The 20,450-nt window shown below is 47.7% G+C and overlaps 1 protein-coding gene across 2 annotated transcripts in view; it reads right to left on the reverse strand.

Annotated features, from left to right (window-relative positions):
• The window catches only part of LOC149348134 (uncharacterized), a 299,145-nt gene that overhangs the window by 12,017 nt on the left and 266,678 nt on the right, over positions 1-20,450 (reverse strand). For both annotated transcript variants that reach the window (XM_089587943.1, XM_089587944.1), the window contains one exon: positions 513-750. In XM_089587943.1, coding sequence (XP_089444069.1) covers positions 513-750 — 238 coding nt within the window. The remainder of the gene's footprint in view (positions 1-512; positions 751-20,450) is intronic.

Raw genomic sequence — 20,450 nt, forward strand, 5'->3', positions numbered from 1 at the left:
CCACCAATCCTCCAATCGCTTTTTGCTAACTTCCACTGCAGATTTATTTACATGACCATTGTTATCTTTAAACCCTAGGGCCTCAGGAAGAGTGACTGCGCCTGCATCGACATCCGGATGGATACCATCACATTTGATTATGAGGTGTTCAATTGTTTCCACAGGTCTACCACACACTGCACATGTGTCATCTTCGTTAAATTTCTTTTTGTAGCTGTGCGTTCTAAGACACCCTGACCTAGCTTCAAAAAGTAGGGCACTGCCTCTTGAGTTATCATAGAAAAATTATTTCCTGATCTGCCTTTTCCAGTATCGATATAGTTCTACACTATGTTTCTTTTCCATTGAACTCATCCAATTTTTAACTTCCGCGTTTGTAACCTGTCGTTTAATGCTCTTTCTTTCTCCGTCCTCATGACCGGCTTTCTCCGTCCTCATGACCAGTGCAAAGAGGCACTGCCGGCAGCGCCATCTGGACTTGGTCGTTCGCACCAACAACAGTGATGTTTCACCTGGGGCGCTGCAGGTGGCGCTCCTCGTCGTCGGACCAGTGGTCGAGCGACTCGCGGTGCTGCTCGAGCGCCAGCAGGGACGGGAACAGGGCGTCGCACACGGGGCAGCCGAAGTGGCGCTTGCGCTGCTGGTGCCGCGACAGGCGGCGGCCAGACGCGAACGACCGGTCGCACACGTTGCACGTCAGGCTCTCCTCCTCGTCCTCTTCCTCCTCGTACTCGTCCTCGTCGTCGTACTCTGCGACGGAAAGAGAAAGGGGGAGGGGGGGGGGTTAGATCATCGTAGCAAGCTTTCCAGCCTTGTCTAAAGACACTTTAAAGGCGATCTTATGTATCATGCATTTCTTTTTAAAGGAGTATAGACACCCAATTTTAGTTGTATGTTTTCTTCTTTGTAACGAAGGCCGCCGCGGTGGCTCAGTGGCTATGGTGCTCGGCTGCTGGCCCGAAAGACGCGGGTTCGATCCCGGCCGCGGCGGTTGAATTTCTTTGGAGGAGAAATTCGAGGCCCGTGTACTTTGCGATGTCAGTGCACGTTAAAGAACCCCAGGTGGTCGAAATTTCCAGAGCCCTTCACTACGGCGTCTCTCATAGCCTTAGTTGCTTTGGGACGTTAAACCCCATAAACCAACCATCTTTGTAACGAAGCGCAAGATGCTAGCGTACCTGAGAAGCAAAAACCTGCTGCTCGGTTACTTTTGACAAAGGTTTGGTTTGGTTTATGGGGTTTAACGTCCCAAAGCGACCCAGGCTATGAGAGACGCCGTAGTGGAGGGCTCCGGAAATTTCGACCACCTGGGGTTCTTTAACGTATGGTTGAATTTCTTTGGAGGAGAAATTCTAGAGGCTCGTGTCCTGTGCGATGTCAGTGCACGTTAAAGAACCCCAGGTGGTCGAAATTTCCAGAGCCCTTCACTACGGCGTCTCTCATAGCCTTAGTTGCTTTGGGACGTTAAACCCCATAAACCAACCATCTTTGTAACGAAGCGCAAGATGCTAGCGTACCTGAGAAGCAAAAACCTGCTGCTCGGTTACTTTTGACAAAGGTTTGGTTTGGTTTATGGGGTTTAACGTCCCAAAGCGACCCAGGCTATGAGAGACGCCGTAGTGGAGGGCTCCGGAAATTTCGACCACCTGGGGTTCTTTAACGTATGGTTGAATTTCTTTGGAGGAGAAATTCTAGAGGCTCGTGTCCTGTGCGATGTCAGTGCACGTTAAAGAACCCCAGGTGGTCGAAATTTCCGGAGCCCTCCACTACGGCGTCTCTCATAGCCTTAGTTGCTTTGGGACGTTAAACCCCATAAACCAACCATCTTTGTAACGAAGCGCAAGATGCTAGCGTACCTGAGAAGCAAAAACCTGCTGCTCGGTTACTTTTGACAAAGGTTTGGTTTGGTTTATGGGGTTTAACGTCCCAAAGCGACCCATGCTATGAGAGACGCCGTAGTGAAGGGCTCCGGAAATTTCGACCACCTGGGGTTCTTTAACGTATGGTTGAATTTCTTTGGAGGAGAAATTCTAGAGGCTCGTGTGCTGTGCGATGTCAGTGCACGTTAAAGAACCCCAGGTGGTCGAAATTTCCGGAGCCCTCCACTACGGCGTCCCTCATAGCCTGAGCCGCTTTGGGACGTTAAACCCCATAAACCAAACCAAACCTTTGTCAAAAGTAACCGAGAAGCAGGTTTTTGCTTCGCAACCGTAAAACGGAGCCTTTATGGCACTCCTCAGAACCGAAAGGTGTCATAATGTGAGGACAAGGGCTCACCTTACTCTACACAGACTCATATCTTACGGGCTGCCATAAGTGCTTCGCTACGCGGCTAAGAAACAAAGCACCTGTGCCCGGTTACTTTTGACAAAGGGGGTACATTGACGTGGTATTCGGCTACGACCGTTAAATAATTTATCATTGAATTTCTTCTCTCCCGTATTCGTGGTTTCTATTTCAACATCCAGTATAGGTCACGTGAGGCGTGAAAAACCTGCGATATAATCCCTTGAGTCGTCGTTTTAAACCACTAAAAAGCTGAAGCCAGCTGGTCTTATGAGTCGAAATCACAACGAGTGAAGAAGCAGCGGTTATACCGCAGTTAACTCTGAGCCTCAAAATCTGAGGATCCGTATTATCAGGCCATGCTCGGTGCATTTTGCACGCCTTTTTGGGTGACGTTATCCTCAAAGGCCTTTTTCCATTGCACTATTTTTACTTCCCCGTACTGTAGAGGGACGCGACATAAAATAGGCAACGCGACAGTGTCGTCAGTGACGAGCAAGGTTAAGTAGGTGTTTACTAAAAAAAGTTGTTACCAGAATCTACAGAAGCCTTTGGTTTAGCCCAGCTTTGCGGAGCTCGGTTGCCGCTATGTGAAAAAAAAAAACAACTGAAAAATAGCGCGGCATTAAAAAAAAAAGTTGCAATAATGGTTATGCTAACGCTAAGCGCAATCAGTAGAGGATCATGGGGGTGGGAGCTCAACTCGACCTCCTCTTTCTCTCTTCCTCCTCCTCGCCAACCCCCCCCCCCCCCCCCCCCCCCGCTTATCTAAGAAACACGAGGGAGCCAACCAATGGCGGCGAGTTGTTAAACTTACGTCTTCATAACAATAGTTCACGCGATTTTATTTTTGTTTGTTTTTTATAGCATTGTACGCCTTAGTACGGTTCAAGACGAGGGGGTATGCAATATGAACAAAATATAAGTACAAATGTACAAGACATACAAAACAAAGAAATAAAAGAATAACACATTTTATAGACAGTGAAGAGATACTTCAGTAGCGTGGCTTTTTGGGCTTGGTACATAGTTCCAATACACTGTAGCGCAGCAAAATACGAGGACACAAGAGACGAGAGACGAACACCACGAGCGCTACACCAATAGCGCTCGTGGTGTTCGTCTCTCGCCTCTTGTGGCCTCGTCTTTTGCTGCGCTACAGTGTATTGGAACGGTGAAAAGAATAGGTATATTATAGGTAACGCCCGTATATGCGGAATTGGTCATTCTATACATTGCATTCACAGATCGAGAGGAGTCCTCGTACCAACCCTGGCGCAGTGGTGCAGCAGTTAAGCGATGCGCCACTGCCCCGACAAGTAGCTGTTTCAAACACAGCCACGGGAGGGGCTTAATAGAACAAGCTTACTATTCCCGAGCAAACTCTCGCGAACAATCATTATCTAAGAAGACGATCAGCGCCCGCAGTGGGAGCGCCAACGCTCAGCGCGAGACGAGAACGCTGACTGTCCGAGCCTGGACGTGCGATTTTGCTGCTCCGCCTGGTCGTCCCGGTCAAGCGCATTTATTTATTTATTTATTTATTTATTTATTTATTTATTTATTTATTTATTTATTTATTTACTTATTCAGGTACCTACAGCGCCCGTTGAGGGCATTTTTGTAGGGGGGATACAGTTGCAAAGCATACATTGTCATGCAGATGACACTGTGTACAAAACAAACAATAAAAAATACAACGCATTCCAATACTGAGCAAACTTATAACAAAAAAATCATGAAAGCAAGAAAGACGCAAAAAAAGGTAATTCAACAAAAGTCTCCAGTTACAGTTAATTTAACTGCCACCTGCCACAGTGGGCATTTTGCTCACAATACGGTGGGCAGGTTGTGACGATGCCACAAGATCATGTGACCTAGGTGGCCGACCTAGATTGCTCCTGCGGGGATTTTTAACGATGCCGCGTTAAAGGCCCCGTTCACCACAAAATCCGATGCCGACGCTGTCGGCGTTGTGAGCGAAAAATCGCGAGCATGGCTCTGGCAGGTTATTTATAATTATTTATTTGTTTGCTTTTTATTTATTTATTACCGGTCTCAAATGCCCCAGGAATGGGGTATTACATGAGGGATGGGCTGAATGTGTCACTAATGGGAGATTGGATGGCAGCCTTGAAGTGCAGTGGATCGGAGTGGTGCACGGAGTCGATTGGCAGGCTGTTCCAGTCTCGAGCAGTTTGCATGAAGAATGAGCGAAGATGAGCTGTAGTATGTGCTGAGGGAGAGTAGACTGCTTTGGGATGGTTGGTACGGCTTGATAAGCGATGATCTGGCAACATAGCTGAAACATCAAGTTGGCTGTGATAAAATTTATGAAAGAGGCACAGCCGAAAGATGCAACGTCTGGACTCGAGATTAGTAAGATTAGCCTCAGATTTAAGTGCAGTGACGCTGGTGTGATACGAGTAGTCCGAAAAAATAAATCTAGCTGCGCGATTCTGTACTGATTCGAGGGTGTTCGAAAGGTTAGTTTGATGAGGGTCCCAGACTGAGCATGCGTACTCCAACTTCGGCCGGACAAATGTGAGGTATGTTAATGTTTTAATTGAAGCAGAAGCGAGTCGCAAGTTCCTACGGAGGAAGCCAAGAGTGCGATTGGCTTCGTTTGTTATGTTTGTTATGTGCGCTGACCAATTATGTGTGTTAGAAAATGTGATGCCCAGATATTTATACGATTGAACAGATGCTATTTCAGATGCACTTATTTCATACTTGAAGGGTTGATAGTTTTGTCGCCGATGGAAAGAAAGCAATGACGTTTTATTAGTGTTTATTTATTAGCAAAACGAAGTACAAATCAATCATAAGTGCACAACAAAGGCTGGTAAAGTAGGAGGTTCCAAAGTAAAACAGTCTGGGGGACCTTTTTTTTTTTTTATTCGAGCTGTTTGCCATATCAGGCATAATGAAAAAGGAAAGAGAGTTATAAAAAGGAGTGCAAACAAGCCTCGCTTAAAAAGCGGCACAAGTTCGTGATATAGCGATTATCTAGAGTCCACTTGGTATAGTCGTCTGCAACGTCCCATCGCAGGCCAACCTTTCTTAGTAAACGTCGTCTTACGGAAGCTGTAGCCGGGCAAGTCCACAGCAAGTGTTTTTCATCACACTGGTCGGGCGCAGCACCACAATGGGGACACTTGTCTGTCACTTCGTAACGTTTGTCACGCCACCGATGACGCACACAAGGAGTCAGAGCCGCTCCTGCCCGAATCCGGCGCACAGATACCTCCTCCTCCCGAGTGAGACTCCGGGGGAGAGGGCACGAACACGGAGGAATTAGAGCGCGTGTTCGCTGACGCAAAGACTGTTTCTCGGAAACATGGGACAGGAACGGATCTGGGGGAAGAGGGGAAGGTGGCGGGATATCGGATGTGTCAAGGTGTGTCATTGCATCCACATGAATATTATGCGGATCCTGGGCGTGCCCGCGAATCCAGTGTATACGCACAGGACAGGGGTATTTTGTGCAAAGTTGGTGAATGGATTGTGTAACTTGGAATGTGCGCCGGACAGCCTTAAGCTGCTTAAGGGCGGCAAGGGAGTCGGTGTAAATGTGTACAATATCGAAAGTAGGTACGAGTGGAAGGGAAGCAATGGCATTGTGTATCGCCTGAAGCTCCAAGGCCAGGGGGGAGCAAGTATCCGTGCTATATGTAGCGCGGGAGTTGAGATGAGGATGTGAGGGACTGTAAACTGCAGTAACTCCCTGCACTGCCAGGTTGTCCCCAGAGAGCACCCTAGGAGGCAGGGGGGGGCCACCTAGGTCACGTGACCTTGTGACGTCATCACAACCTTCCCACCGTATTGTGAGCAAATGCCTCGGGAAGAGCAACCTGGGTCGCACTAGCCCCGCCGGTGGCGCCACCTGCCATCTCAATGCAGTGGTGCATCGCTTAACCGCTGCACCACTGCGCCAGGAGCAGTACGAGGACTCCCAGGGATCTATGAATGTAAAATAGGGAATAGACTTCTGCATATATGAAAACTAATCCATCATGCTATCGCGCCGTAGCCTTATGACGGAGCTTAAGTTTGCCCTTCAGTTTTTGGCGAATTTTTTGCTCAGGGTCAACGAGCCGAAGCGTGTGCGCGCACGTTTCGGCCCGAGATTTTCTTCCCCGGAATCCTTCTACGTCCTCCCTTACTGATTCAGGCTCCCCCTCTTCATTAACAACATATTCAGAAATATTACAACATTTGCGCCTTGAAAGGCAGACACTCCCGAGGCCCGCTAAGGGTCTCAGTAAATCAGAGGAATGTCACCTTCGCAGGCTACAAACTATGTCTTTCAATAATCCAACTACGCGTCACGCCATTGAGCCCGAGTCCTTTTCGGCACAGTGCAAACTTGTGGCCAGAAGGCAAACTTGTACCACATGGTATGGGCTTGTCAGAAAAATGACAGCATTGACATCATAAATCAGCCAACGCGCCCTCGTCGCCAGAGAACGGGCAGCGGCTTTCACCAACGGCGTCCCGGATTAGGGACCCGATCAGCCTTCCCTTCAACTAAGGCATTGTGGCTTTCAATAAACGTTTTCATCATCATCATCATCATCAGGGTCAACGACGACGACAACGCCGGCTTTTCTGCGACATAGGCTCCTTAATGCTTTCGCGTTAAAAAAACAACAACAAAGAAACAGACATTAACAGCACATCGGCCGAGGCCCCACTCGTACCGTCAGAGTCACCGTGTTATCTCTTCCTCTGGCGTTTCATCAACAGCACAGAGCTCTGGAGGTTCGCTGAAAGGGTTAATGGGGACCTGCGGGGCTTTTGTCGACGGCGCTCACTTTAGACTCCCTGCTAACAGCAATGCCGGAAGCAGATGCGGGGAGCTGCACGGAAGCTATTTCACTGATCCTTAGAGGGCGAAATTTCCCCGATAGATGCCCTCTGAGCCGTATAATTATATGAACAACCTGGTATAGCACGGCTCCCTCGTTGCAGGAACAGCAAGTTGTGACTGCCCGCACCAGACGCTGCAGCACGTACCGAAACAGGCATGCCCGCATGCCACGAACTAACCACCGTACCGCTATTTACGACGCAAGACTCTCGTCACATCCAGCACGGTAGCGTTTACGCGAAACAGCACTCTCGCGAATGTCCGCTTGCTTGGGCAGGTTCGAGATTTGCAATTTTCGAGAGCTAGACTGCACTCTGTTGCGGAAGGTACAGCTGACGTCATCCAATTAGTGGCCTCGAATTCTCGGAGCAGTTGGAACGTGTGTAGACGGTGCGGTTTGTGACTGATCGGGGTGGCTCTATAGCTGTCGTGTCCCCAGCTTTTGCGGCTAGCTGCCCTGCCGGGGCCGAATTCAGACGAACAGAGAGCTTCCCGATTTCAGTCTTTAGATTACACGGCACCCAAGCTGTGTTATTCCCCGAAGCTGCCAGATTTTAAGGGAAGGGAGGAAGGCACTAGCGTCCACTGAACCCGCAGTGGGCGTCTGTCTTGTACGAATGCTGGGTAGACCTTTGGCTAAGCTTGTAAGCTACACAACCTCTTTGGAACGAGTGGTCTTAATCTGGTTTGAAATGGGCTTGTACATTCTGTATAAAATAAATAAATAAATAAATAAATAAATAAATAAATAAATAAATAAATAAATAAATAAAATATTGTCATGAACTAGAAGAAGACGAAACGGGCAGTTGTGCAGTCAGGAGCCCTCGCTTTAGGCCGGCCGGTGTTAAATCATGCCATCACCATCTCTCACGTCGTCCTGTTATCATCGTCTTGCCGTTACGTGATAATATCAACCGAGAAGTCACACAGATTATCTCACAGCTGAGAAAAAAAATGCCGACGATTACGTTACTTTCTAATGCGAAATTTAAGCGCAGCTCATCAGCTGCTTCAGCCTTTCGTAAAAAAAAATTCGGCAAAATGACGGCTGAGACTAGGCGATTAGACCTTATGTTTGGAAAAGTTAGAGCAGCGCATTCCGCAGTTGCGCTTCTGAGACAGCAGTTCAGAAGAAAATCACTCGTTGCCTAACCTGGCACCGACGTAGCCATCTCGCGAGGAGTCCAGCGTAATGAAGGGAAGCCGAAAATTATCACAGGCAACACGAAGTTTCGGAGTTCGGCGAGCTAAGCCCGCTGGCGCAGGGCAAACAGGACCGAACGCGTAAACAACCGGGGCAGCATTTCGGGACATGAGGCGGCGGAAAGGGGAAGAAGAGGGACGATGTTCAGCGGAAAGGGATGTGCGGGAAGGGGGATGTGTCCCTCCACACTCATGAAACCCCGAAACATAGCACGCACAAGAAAAAAAAACTGTGGCAACGAGTGCACCACTGTTCCAATCTAACTGCTTTCACTCCTTACATTCTCTCCCCTCCACGTTAGTTTCAAGGGTAATAACAGGGATGACGCTTGATGGGGAGGGAAAGATGCAATAAAATCCCCCTCTCTCTCGTAATGCCGAAGAATCAGCAGAACAACGAAACTGTGGCCCCGAGGGCCACCTTTTGCCAGTCTGTCCTCTCTCTCCACCAGCTTCGAGGGAAAGAGCGGGGATGACATTCCCCGAAGGAAGAGAGAGAGAGAGAGTGCGATTCCCTCACTCTCCTGCAACACGAAAACATTACGGGCTGAAGAACAAAACTGCGGCGACGAGGGCACCCTTCTCCCCATCTAGCGGCGCTCGCCCGTTCTCTCTGCCCGTCAGCTTCCCTATTTCCCCAACTTGGTGCAAGGAGGTTTGGGGACAGCGCCCCGAGCGAATGGTGCGACCGCGCAAACAATGGGGGGACGACGGCTGTTGCCTTCCGCCGTTGCCCCCGCAAAGCAGACAAGGCCTTTTCCGGCGAAGCGCGAAAATACGGGGAACTTTTGTTGACGCGGGCTCGCTCGTAGCGTCGGGGCCAATCAAAGTTCTGACTGTCTGACTCGTTTGTTTGTGTGGAGGTGCAGGGAATGGCGTTTTCTGCCCAACTCTTTGTTACCATGTGACACGGCGCAGTTGCGGCCGCGGGGGCGCTTCCGGCAGTGGCACGGACACAAAAGCATAGTGCAGTTGAATTCACGTTACGTTTAAATTAATTCATCGAATATACTTAAACGACACAGGAAGGGGGGAGGAGGTTATTTGAAGTAAACCTGAATCTGAGTTAGCAAAAAGCGGGCGCATTTAAAAAAATTAAAATTGGTATTTGAGGAAAGCAAATGGCGCAGTATCTGTCTCACACATCTCCGCGGACACCTGAACCGCGCCGTACGGGAAGGGAGGAAGGTTGGAGTGAAAGAAGAAAGAGGTGTCGTAGTGGAGGTCTCCGGAATAATTTCGACCACCTGTGGATATTTAACGTGCACTGACATCGCACAGCACACGGCCACCTCTTCCGTTTCGCCTCCATCGAAACGCGGCCGCAGTGGTCGGGTTCGAACCCGGGTACTCCGGCTCAGCCACCGCGGCGGTTGGGCGCATTTCGAGTCCACCGAAATATGACTGCAGTGGCCGGGATCCAGCTTACACGCTCGCGCTCACAAGAGGAGTGGATTAATGGCCAACTCTATTTGCGTATTAATTTCCTGAACACTCTTCTTTCAAAAATTAACGCCAATGCCAGTTTTTCTTGCAAAACTTATTGATCGCTATGGTCTGTCGTCGCTACAGCAACCCGATGTTGTAAGTTTCATAAAGATATACAAAAAGAAGTAAAACGCAAGTAAGAAAGGAATGAAGGACAAAGAAGAAGAAAGAGTAAAAAAAAAAGTGCTTGCCATGGGCCCCTGGCCTCTGCCACGCATTCTTTGTCTCGAAGCTGATATCCCATTCCGTCAGCGGGGCTCAAATTGGCTTTGGATTATGCACGTCGTGGGGGCGCTTCCGAGATAAACGAGTTAAAGGCAGAGTAAGAGAAAGATAAGGAATCTTCTCTCCAGCCGAAAGGCGTTCCAAACTCTCGCGAAACAAAGGCCAGAGCAGTGGCTGCGCAAATTAAATAAACCTGACTCAACGAACTGCTAGGTAGCGCGAATACGCCCCAACACCTGCACTCACGTGCCGAACTGGCGCAAAGGCAAATGAAGCACCTTTTGTCTGTCGTCGAGAGAGGGCTCTTTTGTCATTCTTGCAACCCTTCGTATGAGCACACGCAACACATCGCTTGTTGCCCCATACGGAGAAGGCCCCCTGCTGAACCGATTCGCTTCCAGCTTTGCGATAATTATGCATAGTAGGACTGGCAAATGGCGACCCCAGCCGGGATTTCTCGAGGGAGCGGGCACACACGTTCTCAGAACTGACTCAACAAGCACGCCTTGCCCGTCGACTCTACCCCTCTCCGCACCCCCGCCTATAACACTTCCAACAAATCCTCTGGAGGCGACTCCAGACCCGAACTCTTCCTACCCCTCAGCCTCTATCCTACTTCCGCCATGTTTCCCCAGAGTGCACTCTCTGCGGAGAACCCCACGCCACCCTGGACCACATCCTCTTCGGCTGCCCTGCCGATCCTCCCCCGCAGGGACAGCCTGCCATCGGTACTTGGGAGGAATGGGAGGCCCTCCTTGCGTCGCAGGACCCGGACGCGCAACTTCGCTGTGTGAACCGGGGTGCCAGTGCCATGGCCCTACGTGGCCTGGACACATGCGCGCAATGTGAGGGCTGTGCGGTGGCCCTGAGACCTTGCACGGTCCAAACTCGCTTGCGTAATAAAGTTTTCCATCCACCCATCCATGTCTATTTTAGACGACGGGGGTGGAGGCTTGGTTAATGGCCGTGCCTCCAGCGGCCTCACTATCTGAACTTCACGTTGTTAAAACACGCTTTCTGAAACGCGAAAGGAGCGAAAAAAGCTGAGAAGAAAAGAACACCCAAGTGCTGCGTTTCTGCCTTGCTCCCACCTTAGGACGGCACCTATGGGGCAGAAACGTGGAGGCTAACGAAAAGGGTTCAGCTTAAACTGCGGACAGCGCAGTGATCTGCGTAAAGAAAACAATAGGTGTAATGCTAAGAAACAAGAAGAGAGCATAGTGGGTGAGGGAACAAGCGCGGGTTAATGACGTCCTTGTTGAAATCAAGAGGAAGAAATGGTCTTGGGCAGGGCACGTAATGCGAAGGCAAGATAATCGCTGGTCCTTGAAGGTAATGGAGTGGATTCCAAGAGAAGGCAAGCGTAGCAGGGGGCTGCAGAAATTGATGTGGGCGGATGAGGTTAGGAAGTTTGCGGGGACACGGTGGCCGCAACTGGCACAGGACAGGGTTAACTAGAGAGATACGGGGGAGGCCTTTGCCTGCCCTGCAGTGGGTGTAGTCAGGCTGATGATGATGATGATGATGAAATACATGCCCCGTTCATTGTAAATAAAAACGAAGGTACAGTACAGCGGTCGACACGTACAGCCTTTGTCAAAAGTTTGGAGCCCAGGGGGGTTTTTTTTGAGCCACACTGTGTCGTTCTTAATGGATCTCTAGCGCTCCAAATTTCCTGGAGATGAGAAGATTTCTGGTACTGCCTCCTGCAATAGGTAGGACTTCCAGGAATGCTCCTGGAGTCCCAGTAGAAAGCTTGGAAGTGAACCCCCTGGGCTCTAAACTTTTGACAAACACTGTACCTGTACTGAGGCAAATTTGGTATCCCCATGAGCGGCTTCCCCATCGAACTATTCACTTTTTGAAGGAAGTCGTTGGGGTTTCTTTTTAACATTTTCAACTGATTCGGTCATCGGCTAGGAGGCGATCCAGAAATGCCGAAACCTTCATCAAAATGATGGCTGTGTCATCGATGTTGTCTGGAGAAGCGCATGCAAGGTCTTTATACGGTGCATGCAGGAAACCGCGTTAAGCAAAATAAACAAGTAAAAAATATCGCCTGTTCCTGAGGTAGGTGTACAAAGGGCAAAGAAGGCAGCGAGCACCCAAATACTGCCGAGAATATTACCCAAAATATGGGGCTTTCCTGAGGACTCGGCTTTGAAAGCCAGGACGAAGCTTGACTAGCATTCTGGTTATAATTGGTTAGGGCTCGTTTTACTGAAAGTGAAGGCTAGGTACGTTCGGAGAACCATTAGAAATCTGTGCCCATGCTATTACGTTACAACTTTGAACTAATCTAACTCAAACACCGCAAAGTGACTTCAAGCTCGGCTACAAGTGTCGTCATTAATGCTGTAAGTTGCCCCCTTTTTCATCGTTTCTGTCCTTCCTCTGTCTCAATTTTCGGCCATTAAGCGCACATTTATTTCAAAAGACTCAAAGGAGGTGGGTTTCGTTAGTTTTGCTTTAGTAAGCATTTTAGAAAAGCGCAGTACTACAAACTGGAGCGTTAGAATATCCAAGGGCCACTGAGGCTTATTTTGACTTCAACAGTGTTTATTTTATAATACGGTGTTAGGCCATTCGACCCTTCAAGACGGGCTTCCATTTGATCACAAATCCAGAGAATGAGCAATACTTTTAATGCTTCAGCACTTTTAATGTTTCTCCGCATTTTGCTTGGCCTGCAAAATTCGTGCGCGTGCGAGCGAGCGTGCGTGCGGACGTGTAATGATATCTGCTCGAATATCCCTGCTTTTCCAAGACACCATCGTTCAAACGCTGGCTTATACAACATTCGAAAGGACGCGATTGGGAACTGGCGCTGAAGAGGGCGCAATTTGCTTCAGAGCATTTTGCCGTTCAACGCGCAGTTCCACCTCAGCACACAATCTTCTAAAACCTGTACCCGCCGCAGAGCCCTGCAAAGTTTACTCCTCACCGCCATGCACTCAATACTCTTGCCATGCCACGTTTTGTTCTTTATGGGGATCCCCAATGCGACACGTGTGACAGTCCTGACAATGGAATCACCCTTTTCCCGACGAGTTTCAACTCGAAGTTAAAAACACACAAGAAAAGATATGTCATCTCCAGAAAAAAAAAAAACCCTCATTTTGTCGCGCGCCCACCGGGTTCTCTTCGACAGGTGTCCTGTTACTCAGCGTAGTTTAATCCGAGCCCACTCGGTGCGCATCGGGTTGCCAGTGACGACCATCCGCGGCAGGTGCAGCGGGCTTGCCAGCAATGCACGAGGAAAGAATAGAAACGAATGCCGCATTTTCCGCAACACAGCTCACGGACTATACCAGGTGTCCCAGCTAAATGTAACCAAGCTTTTAAAGAACACGGGGTGTCCTAGCCGTCTGAAACCAAATGAGAGTTGTTTAGAGTCGCGTGACCTAGTCTGCAGTATTTTTTTCGGTCTTCAAGGTTGACTATTTAGTCAAGCTTAATTAACCAACTATTTAATTATTGACTTGAGGAACAAGGTGTCAATGGAAAAGTTGTAGATCGCTTTGAGAAACAGCTTACTGAGACATTTGTAGCAAAGTAATATTTACGTAAAGTAGTTTTTTTACCGGCCTTTAACCATAACCCGCACAATAAGAAAAAGCTTCCACATTACAAGTGCCACTTCACCGTCCCAAGACGCGCCTTAAAGAATAAAATCCGTTTTTTTTTTCGGAAGTCCTCTCCTCGATGAGACTTTGGGTGCACATTGGGGCAGAGAAGTGAGCGAGCAGCTGGTCACGTGACAACTTTATTTTAAGGCCAATAAATGAAGCTACGTAATTCATAACTTGACGGAAACAGCACTACTAGCGGTTTTTAGAGGTGATCTAAAACTTTTGCATTGACACTTTCTTCCTGAAGTCAATAACTAAAAAGTTAGCTAATTAAACTTAACTAATTAATTAACTTTGATGAGCGAAAAAATACTCAAGGTAAGGCCACGCGACTAGGAACAACCCTCAGTTGGTTTCACTGGACTAGGACACTTCGCCTTTTTTAAAAGTTAGGTTACCTTTAGCTGGGACACCCGGTATATGCTTGTATGCGGTACTTTTCCGGTGTAGCTTCTACGCGACTACCACCGGTACCACCCTACACGTGATACCGGCGAGTCACGTACAGTGTCGTCCGGCTAGTTTCTTTTCATTCAGTTAAGCCGCGCAGCGCGTTTTGGAGGATTATTGTGTTTTGAGTCACAGCAACAGGTTAATACAATATCCCATTCTGCTCGTAATATGTGGAGTATAAGCGGTGGAAAGCATAAAAGCAGCCATATTTTCTTTTGCACCCCGCTACTCGAACTGTGCGCTTCAAAGCGAGATAAAGCTTTATGCATTTCGCTCCACAATCCGTCAAATTCCACCAGTGCTTATTCTTTCTATAATCTTGACGTGCAGCTGCAGAAAGTTTTGCAAACCGTCTTTTCTATAAAAAAATCATCGGAGCACACTTGCGCATTCTTAAAAAAAAAAAGAAGCGTGGAACTTAAATTATAACTCGTGCGGCTTCGATCACACTGGCGACGACTGCGCACAGAGGGCTGACAGACAATACCGTGCATGTTTTCGGTCCACAGCTCACAACGTGGTCCGCATTGAGAACTTGTTCGCCTTTCGCAGTGCAGCATAGTCTTGTCTCACATGCACCAGTGTGGGTCGTAATGTTGTCCCGTGTTGTACGACGAGTAAATTCCGCTGGCATTTTTACTTCAGCATCAAGCAACGCAACAGAAGGCTAGCGCGGCTGCATTATTATCTCTCGAACAGACAGTGAATTTAGTGGCGACCCCTATAACGCGTGAAGCTTGCGAAAGCATTAGTTTTGTTTTCAACACCGGCAATTTTAACGCTGGTGATGATGATGGTGATGATCATTTTTAATGGCGCAAGGGAAGCCTTGGTCAAAGAGTGGCTTGGCACAAGCCGTCTTCGTCTACACAAGCTCGGGTCACAGATCCATTTGCCAAGCATTTCACCCAAGGTAAGCCGAATATCATGCCAGGGGAACCATGTACCCACTGTATGCACCGTTGGGTACCCGGTGGCACTGGGGATCGAACCTCGCCCCTCCCGCACGCGAGGAAGACGCTGAAACCACTAGGACACCGGTGCGGCACGCAAAGTACACGCAAAGTTAAGCATGCCGCAGGTAATGTGATTTTTACTGCCCCTACCACAGTATTTTTTATTCAAGAATCAAGAAGTCTTTATTGAGTAACACAAACAAAATGTATACACAGATATTTGGACTGATAGCCATTGAGGCTAGTCAGCGGTCCAATACAAAATAACATATAGGACAGCAATCACAAACACATGGAAGAAAAACTAACTTTGTAGCCTTGCTTCAATTCCCAGAAAATGTTTCTTGCATGTCAGTTTGAAATTCCTAGCTTGATTTATTTCAATTGGTAACGAGTTCCAAATTTTCGCTCCTGTAAATTCTATTCGTCTTTCTCCGTACGCATTATGGCAAATAGGAAGATTAAAATTGCCATTGCTGGCTTGTCTAGTGTTGCGGACGGGAATACTGAATGCACCAAGAGGTAAGGGGTAGTTGATATTTATATTATTATTAACCATAAGAGCTATTTTGCAATCACGTAAGGTTGTGAATGACATGATTTGCATTGCGTCAAAATTGTTATTGTTAGAACTATACGAAGAAAGTAATCCCATGGTTTTCAAGGCACGTTTTTGTAGTCTTAGCAATGGTGATAAATACATTTTGTATGTGATTCCCCATGATTCACTGCAATAAATGAGGCGGACAAGTTGCCTGGTCTTTAAGAAAGACGTTTCTTGCATGAACAGTATAAAAGAAAATGTGTTTTTCAGGAGGAATTGAACCCCGCGTGCGAATTACAACCCGGAAATTGCGGTATCAAAGCCGACGGTCCGCGGACGTGTCAACTCCGGTCGAGCGTGCTCCCATCGAAACAGCCCCGCATCAAATCCGTTTCGAGGCCCCTTTCAATTTTCCAACGCAGCGTCTGCGGCTGCGACACACAAGAGGAAGACTCGGGACGCCGGGCTGAGAGAATAAAATGTGCCCAGAATAAGTGACAGAATCGTCTCCGACAGTCAGCGCATTCTCCAATCCACTTCTCGCTCGGCGCCGAAGAAGAATGCGCTTCTGTTACCACAAAGACGTGCTTTCTTCCGCGTATTTTATCGTCGCCTTTGTATATTTCTAACCTCGCTCAGCGGAATACGACGTCCTTTCACGCTGGCCGCACAAGAGTACGAAACAACGCATCTACAGCGAAAGACTCAAAGAAATAAAATAAGAATCAGCCCGAAGGGAACCGAAAGCCCGACAAAAAAAGAAACGCGGTTCGGAATCTGGCTGTAACAAGCGTCATGGGATTGCCACGGCGTGGACTTCAACGCACATAGCTTAGATGGTCTGTGGCTCGAGAAAGAGCTTTGTAGTGGAGTTGAGGCGCGGAGGCTGAGGATGGAGGGAAATTGATAAGGGGGGGGGGGCGCTGCTAGCACGAGCGCAAGCTATATGCAGCAGTTATGCAGTTAGCACCACACATGGACCTCCAGCAGCTCAGTGAGATGGAACACGCATAGGGAGGAAGAAAAAAGAAGGAAAAAAGAAAGATGTGCGATGGACGAGACCGCGGAGCGTGTACGTATATACACTGTGTACATGACAAACACACCCTGCGGCAATGTGATCCCACCAATCTTGGCACGTGGTGAACGCGGGACGGCCACGTGACGACGTCCTGGGAAAGGGAAAAAGAAAAGTTGGGCGAATGACGCATGACGGAGGAGAAATCGGATGGAGGCCGCGGAAATAGAGTGAAGGGAAGATGAAAAAGAAACTAGGAGAGGACAGAAAAAGACAGGGCGCAGGGTGAGAACGAACAATACGGGGCTGGTGCGTCCGCGGAAAACCAGAGCGGAGACATGTAGAGCAACGGTAGGGAAAAAGAAAGGAAGGAAGGAAGGATGAAAGGAAGGAAGGAAGGAAGGAAGGAAGGAAGGAAGGAAGAAGGACAGAAAGAAAGAAAGAAAGAAAGGAAGAAAGGAAAGAAGGAAGGAAGAAAGAAGGACAGAAAGAAAGAAAGAAAGGAAGGAAGGAAGGAAGAGGAAGGAGGGAAGAAAGAAAGGAAGCAAGGGAGGAAGGAAGGAAGAAATAGGAAGGAAGAGGAAGGAAGGAAGGAAGGAAGGAAGGAAGGAAGGAAGGAAGGAAGGAAGGAAGGAAGGAAGGAAGGAAGGAAGGAAGGAAGTTCAAGCAGACAAATAGATGCTACGGTTTGTCGACTGGTCTATTTATTTTAATTCAAATTAAATTTTATTTTCACCAGTGCTTAAACGGACACCGAGAACAAATACAAGTTTCTTTGTACCTATATGCTACCGCGTTCTAATCACAAATATACCACTCTCACCGAAGACATAGTAATCACGTCTTTTTTCTTTTCTTTTTTCGTTCGCGCAAACGTCGTAATTCGCTTTCAACGCGATTTATGAAGGGATGAAACAAACAAATGAAAACTTGCGCTGCTCGCAAACGGCAACAAGCTGGATACTGCGTTCACTCTCGGTCGTAAACGCCGTCCTTCCGGGCCCGGTAAACGGCGTGGAAAATAATGCGCTACAGCGTAAATAGAAAGCTGCAACACACTGATTATTTATGTATTACGCATCTCTACTAGCTCGTCGGCTCAGTCTTCACCTTCATCATCAGCCTAACTACGTACACTGCAGGAAAAATGCCGCTCCCGACTCCCCCCACATTCCCGAGCAGATCAGCTTCACTGGACACTGCACGAGAACACTACGCTATCGCCCCTGCCAATCACTCCTCGTGTTAAACTGCAGCATACTCTCGCGCAGTTCAATGCATATCGTCGTCTTCTTCAACTAATACTACTATCGAACTAACATCGTTGCCGGACATGCCAACGATCCAGCAAAGCAAAACCAAGAGCCAACCGCTTAACGCATGTTTTTGCACGTCTACTGGGTTGAGCACCCCATCCGTCCTCGTTCATGACTGTGAGATATCGTTTCTTGAAGATCATGTCTGATTGTAACATCTTATCAGTGTTGTTGGCGTCGATCATGCGTGCTCCTGGTTGTTTGTAGAGTATATTTTTTTCGTGTTCCGTGCAATAAACCTTCAGTTGCTAGTCAGCGCCTGCTCCGTCGTCTTCTTTTCTTGTGCCGCTGTCCATGCGTTGTTTTTTTCTCAAGATGTACCAACTCGCTCAACTCGCCGTTCTACTGCGTTAAAACCCTGCTCCCCCCTCCCCCCCTTTTTTTTGCACTGAGTCGAACTGGTAATTAATTCGAAGTCGCCGTTCAACCGTGCTTAGCATGTCCACTTAGTCTATATTTAGCCGCTCTCCATGGCAACCCCCCATACCAAATAAAAAGAAAACTTAAAAAAGTTCAGCGACTAGTTGAAGTTAAAATTTTAATTACTGAAATGACAACCTTGCTTTTAAAAGGGCGGGGAGAACAACATTAGAGAAATAGGTTAGACGGGAAGAAAGAAAGAGGGCGAGAAAAATGTCCGGTAGAAAGGTAGAAACATAGGCACAAAGAAGCAAGAACAAAGAATAGGCGAAATGAGAAAAGAAAGGTGCAGGAGGCAAATAAAGAGAAAAACCGAAAAACAAAGAGGGCAGAAGAAAAAAGGTCGGAAATAGAGAGAAAAAAAGAAAGAGAGTCCGGCATCCCTGTAAGATTTCCGCCTCCTTCTGCAGCAACTAATTCGATTCTATCAATTTTTTTTTGCGCCCACTGCTGCAGCTCTCATCGCGTCCTCAACAGAGAGACAGAGAAGGGGAGAGAAACAGGGCAAGGAAAGGGTAGTGAGCGGGAAGGGAATGAGCAGAGGCACGTGAAAGCAAAATCCTGTCGAGCGATGCACACGAGCTGGAAGAAGGGGACCCTGCTGTCCGCGCCAGAAGGCTAACCAACTCACCAGCACTCGCCGAACTAAATGTGCGTGTGCGAGAGAGCGAAGCGCGAGGGAATAAGAAAGAGGGGAAGTGGTGGCGGGAACGGATTGGATTGGGGAAAAGAGGTGAGTGCGACAGGGACACTCCGCTGAGAGGCTGACACAGACGACTGCGCCCCTAGAGAGAAAAATGCTGAGAAGGAACGTTGATGCCCTGTTTGTCGGCCAGCCTTTGCCGGGGCCGTGTCTTTCTTCCTTTCTTTCTTTCTTCCTTACTTTCTTTCTTTCTCTCTTTCTTCCTTCCTTTCTTTCTTCCTTTCTTTCTTTCTTTCTTTCTTCCCTTCTTCCTTCCTTCCTTCCTTCCTTCCTTCCTTCCTTCCTTCCTTCCTTCCTTCCTTCCTTCCTTTCTTTCTTTCTTTCTTTCTTTCTTTCTGTCTTCCCTTCTTTCTGTCTGCCCTTCTTTCTTCTTTCTTTCTTTCTTTCTTTCTTTCTTTCTTCCTCTCTTTCTTTCTTTCTTCTTTTCTGACTTTCTTTCTTTCTTTCTTCTTTTCTGACTTCCTTTCTTTCTCTCTTTGCCTTTGCCGGGGACGTGTCTTCCTTTCTTTCTTTCTTTCTTTCTTTCTTTCTTTCTTTCTTTCTTTCTTTCTTTCTTTCCTTCCTTCTTTCTTTCTTCCTTCCTTTCTTTCTTTCTTTCTCTTTCTTTCTTTCTTCCCTTCTTTCTTTCTTTCTGTCTTTCTTTCTTTCTGTCTTCCCTTCTTTCATTCCTTCTTTCTTTCTTTCTTTCTTCCTTTGTTTCTTTCCTTCTCTCTTTCCTTCTTTCTTTCTTCCCTTCTTTCTTTCTTTCTCTCCCTCTCTCTCTTTCTCTTCCTCTCTCTCTTTCTCTATTTCTCTTCCTTCCTTTTCTTCCTTCCTTTCTTTCTTTCTTCCCTTCTTTCTTTCTCTTTCCTTCTTTCTTTCTTTCTTTCTTCCTTTGTTTCTTTCCTTCTCTCTTTCCTTCTTTCTTTCTTCCCTTCTTTCTTTCTTTCTTTCTCTCCCTCTCTCTCTTTCTCTCCCTCTCTCTCTTTCTCTCTATTTCTCTTCCTTCCTTTTCTTCCTTTCTTCCTTTCTTTCTTTCTTTCTTTCTTTCTTTCTTTCTTTCTTTTTTTCTTATCACAGACTTAAATACAGAAACGCGTACTACGCGACGACCAATCTCATCAGGAAATGCCAGAGCCTGGAGCGACACTTTTGCGACATCCAGCCATTCTCCTCCTAGAAGAGCTCGACTTTCTCGCTCTCACTGGTTGACATGTGGGAGTAGCAGTGCGTGGCATTAGCCTTCAGTCTGTGAAATCTGCTTGGAAGCAAGCCAAAAAAAGGGGGGGGGGGGGGGGGGGGGTAGGACAGCTTATCTCTCGCTAAGACGAAGTGGATTGATAAAGGGGCA

The sequence above is a fragment of the Amblyomma mixtum genome, chromosome 4, assembly GCF_055824585.1.
Source record: "Amblyomma mixtum isolate Tamu chromosome 4, ASM5582458v1, whole genome shotgun sequence".
Taxonomy (NCBI): domain Eukaryota; kingdom Metazoa; phylum Arthropoda; class Arachnida; order Ixodida; family Ixodidae; genus Amblyomma; species Amblyomma mixtum.